General features: G+C 29.8%; 1 protein-coding gene across 1 annotated transcript; it reads right to left on the reverse strand.

Annotated features, from left to right (window-relative positions):
• Nucleotides 1-2,392: 2,392 nt before the first annotated feature.
• On the reverse strand, nucleotides 2,393-4,078 carry LOC112039757 (expansin-A23). Its single transcript, XM_024072663.1, has 2 exons — nucleotides 3,949-4,078; nucleotides 2,393-3,006 (listed from the first exon to the last, which is right to left on the reverse strand). Exons 1-2 carry the CDS (start codon nucleotides 4,076-4,078, stop codon nucleotides 2,393-2,395), a joined length of 744 nt encoding a protein of 247 aa, XP_023928431.1.
• Between the last annotated feature and the right edge of the window lie 475 nt (nucleotides 4,079-4,553).

A 4,553-nucleotide genomic window follows, 5' to 3' on the forward strand; every position in this document is an offset into this window, starting at 1 on the left:
TACATCTTTCTCTCCAATACTCGGATCCACGAACCAATCAATAATTTCTTTAAAGAGAACAAATCTAAATGCCTAGGCATCGAACTTAACTATAATACCAGTTTGTAGGGTAAGATAGGGCTTCCGGAATCATTCTCATACATTAGCATTGATTATGAAAACTATTATAGGTTTGAAAAATATCTCACAAATAAATAATAGAAAGTAAAATGGACACAACCACACATGAGTAGATCACCAAATATTTACATGGTTCAACTTTAAGCCTATGTCCACAAGAAAGAGATACAAGAAAAAAAATTCACTCACAAATATAAAATTACACTAGTATAGAAATATTTTCTAAAGTATACCTAAAAATTTAAATCACAATAAAGACTAGAGAAATTTTATTTTCATTCATAAAAAAAAATTAAAAATTAAAAGGGAGAGAAATTTTATTTATAGAGTAGCAGTGATATCACTATCACAAGAGGCAAATAATTACTAGGGTTGCAACATTATCAATAATAAGCAATAATCCACGCATTATGAATGATAAATTATCAGGAAAAAAATTGTTTAAAATATTTAGAACTTTTTCGAAATTTTTTTAAATCTCCTTTATTATCCAATAAATTGTATAAAATTTTTTGAATTTTTGAATTCTTTATCGTTCTCCATTACATATTGGAACAAAAAGTTTGTAATATTTAATATTTTGAATTAAAATTATTAAAAAATAACTGACCACATAAAATTATTTTATTATTAAGCATTACAAACTTCATTTTTTCCTTTAGAAAAATAGAAAATGATTATTGGTAAACATAAATATGATGCTAATAGTGGACTCATATTAGAACTAATAAGAATTTGTCACATCAATAGTTTGTAAAAAGAAGCTTTTTTTGATATACACCATTGTAATTTTTTTTTTTTTTAAATCCTTCTCCCCTTTGCCCGTGTGTGTGTGTTAAAAAATACTTAGTATTAAAAAAAATAGTTTATAAAAGTGCTGTAAAATAATTTAAAACTGTAGCATTACTTATTATTCAATATAGGATTCTCTAATTGCGTGGAACAATTAAACCTCCTTGGCATTAAAAGACCAATAACTTATAAAGAGCTCACGTTGGCTGAGTCAAAAAATTCTATCTATTCTAAAATAAGAACTATTTTTTATATTTTAGCTAGCCATTTTCAAAACACTCACATTTGATTTTTTTTATCATATATTCTATTTCATTAAAATATTAATTCTTTATTTCATTAAAACAGAAATGCACAAATGCATAGCTAATAAATTGTAATTAAAATAAAACTAATACGCCCTTAAAAGTGCACTATTCAATGCACTAATTTCTTATCAAATTTCCGGTCATTTGTGTTTCAAAAATAAATACCAAAATTAGTCAATAAAAAAAAATACCAACAGCAAGTACTTTTATTGACCAGAACCACGTCGCATCTATAATATAATCTAAATGCACACCAAAATGTCTTATACAATCCCTTTTTCCCTCAATTGCTTAGACTTTTTCTTCTTCTTTTTTTCCGTTAGAATCACAAAGTCTGAAAATAAATATGTCAACAATTAACCTATAGGTCCTATACCCGGATAGAGTATATAATATATTTTTATGTTATTAAAACTATTAAATAAAATAAATAAAACTATAATAAAAAGAGACTCTCAAATAACTAAAAAATAGAAATACTGGTATGTCTCTTCGTTGTTTGAACTTGGACATCAAATATGATTTATGTTTGGTCATATTGGTTGACCCAATTATGAATGCAATATTTTGCTGATCACCGTTATAAATAAATAAATGGGTGACCACTATTTTTTTTTAATATTCCTGATACTTCCCTATATACGTTAGGATTTTGGCATTATTACGTTGGAGAATAGAGATCTGGGATTATTTCTATAAATTTCTATTGATATTTTTCGTTCTGATATGTCAAAATTCAAAGGCTTTACTTTCTCAGTTCCAGAATATCTTAATCACATATACTTTAGAAATAATTACTATTTCTGAAAAAATAATGCAAGAGGTCAACATGAAATCTTACCAAAAAATAAATCAATAGGTTTGATGTGAATGTATACCATGAACTTCTCTAAAACATTCTTAATTTTTTTATAAAATAAATAAATGGACCATAGATTAATTTGGACAGTTTTCTTGGTCAAGTTCAGGAAAAAAAAAGATTCATTGATAAGCATAACAAAATCAAAATTTATTCTTCAGACTTTGAATTTCCATTACATGCTAAATCTCCTAAACCTCAAATAAACCATATGTACATAGAAAATTCTTAATCAAACAAAACATGTCCAAGATCTACTAGCTAGCAGCCAAGATTTCAAAAAAAAAAAAAAAAAAATTCCTGTTACTCATTCCTAAAAATTCCTGCCCTCATATACCTTATTGAATTCCCAATTTGAGGGTGCAACATTATCAGACTGCACTATTCTACCATCACTACCAGTCACTTGGAAAGACAAGCTTTGGCCATCTAAACGAACCCCAGTTTGCCAATTTTGGCCCCAATTACGTGACATTTGTATCCAACCAGTATTGGAACCCTTAATTTTCACATTACTAACTTCGCCAACACCCCCAACATTGTACACTAGCACCAGCAACCAATATGGATTTCCCTTTAACTCAAACTTAATCCCACCTTTCTTGTAACACATGACTCTTCGATACATAACAGGAACAATTCCACCTCTGTATTCTGCAATCTTTAGGAACATTGACATGGAGAGGTCGAAATGTTTCTGTGGTGGGTTGCACCAAACGTCTTCGGTTTTGGAATAGTCAGGAGGACAAAAATTGGTGGCTGTTACTCGAATTATACCTGCACCTTTTTTGCACCATGGTGAGTCTATGCATCTTATTTGAAAGCAAGCACCACACGTAGCCCCATTGTTGAAAAGAGCAGTGCTTAATGCTGTTGTCTCAAGACCATAACCTTGATCGAATAGATTTCCATAACCACAAGCTCCCACTGCAACAAAATAAACAAAATCAAATATATCAATTTTCTTCATTATCAATAACAGGGAGGTAACCCCACCAGTAGGTTCATTGGTTTAGTACGGGACAATTCAAATCACCATACTATTGATCTATGGGATTTTTTGGGTGCATCATTAGAGCCAAAGACTAAGATACCACTTTCTTTTTTAAGTATGTAAAAGTGCCTTCTATGTTAGGAGAGAAGTTCTTCAATATGAAAGAATGCCAATGTGTTTTATCAACAATAGTGCCTTTTAGGCTTCTACTACAAATGAAAAACGACATGATTTTAATTCATTCGCTTTGTCATGGTGTTGAAATATTAGTAGACCACTTCTAATTGCCATGGTTGAAGGACAATAAGGTTGTGTTTGTTTAGATGGAAATTGATTTCCGAAAAATATTTTTCATATTTGTGGTTGTTTTAGTCGACTGAAATTGCTAGTCAATCAGAAATTGTTTTCTGGTTGACCGTAAAATAAAAACACTTTTATTTTTAAAAAAAAATGTTATTTACTTGTATCCACCTAACCACCACTACCCACTAGAGTCCTCGGTCTCAGGTTACCAACCACCACTACTAGCCACCCCCACTATCGGTGGTTGGTTAATCACAATTTTTTTTAAATCTAGAATTCTCTTTTTTTGTTTTAATTTTATAATATATATATATATATATTTATATATATGTTCTTGGGAGATCATGAGAAAATGTGAAGAAATAGTAAAATTATTTTTTTTATAGTATTTTTAAGAACGCAATCAAATACTTAAAATATAAACAAACACAACCTAAGAGTACCAATGACCATGGTCTAATGTCACCTCTCTAGGTATAAGTACCTAGAGGTTGTGGGGTTGGGTATATTTAGTGTATATATATTTCTAAACCAAGATCCAAAAAATGAAAAAGGACAATAAGAGCACTTACTCATGGTTTCACCGCCTCCAATATCACCATAAAATGTTGCATGAGCATAATCCCAGCCATGAGCACCATTAGACGCAAAGACCAGAGCCACAATAGTAGCCCAAGCAGCCACAATTCCAAAGCCAGCCATTTTGCCTTAATGATTAATCAATCTTTCTTTTGAGCGTGAGAGTGTTTTAGGGATAGTATTTAATATTTATAGGTCTTAACGAAGAGAATATGAGAATTGGAATTTATTTATTTATTTACATTATTATGGCCCTTATGGCTATTTTTCAGTAGAGATATGAAATCATCGGTTATATAATTGCAATTAATGTATGATATTTTAGTGATTAGACGAATTATTTTTTCCTTATAATTAATAAGATTCCAATTAAGTACTCCTTTGGTAACTGGTAGTAATACGCAGAAGAAAAATGTTTGAGTTACAAATCTTTTTACAAAATTTTTTACATTATTCAAGTTAAAAAGTGATGTCAGTCGTTTGTCTAAATAAGAATGAGTAAGAACCTAATACACGAAGAATTTTGTAGCATTACTCTACATAGAAAACAAAGGGTCAATTATGAATGAATTTATGATGGGGTTGTGCAATTTTGGGC

Source organism: Quercus suber, unplaced genomic scaffold (assembly GCF_002906115.3).
Source record: "Quercus suber isolate HL8 unplaced genomic scaffold, Cork oak 2.0 scaffold_309, whole genome shotgun sequence".
NCBI classification, from domain to species: domain Eukaryota; kingdom Viridiplantae; phylum Streptophyta; class Magnoliopsida; order Fagales; family Fagaceae; genus Quercus; species Quercus suber.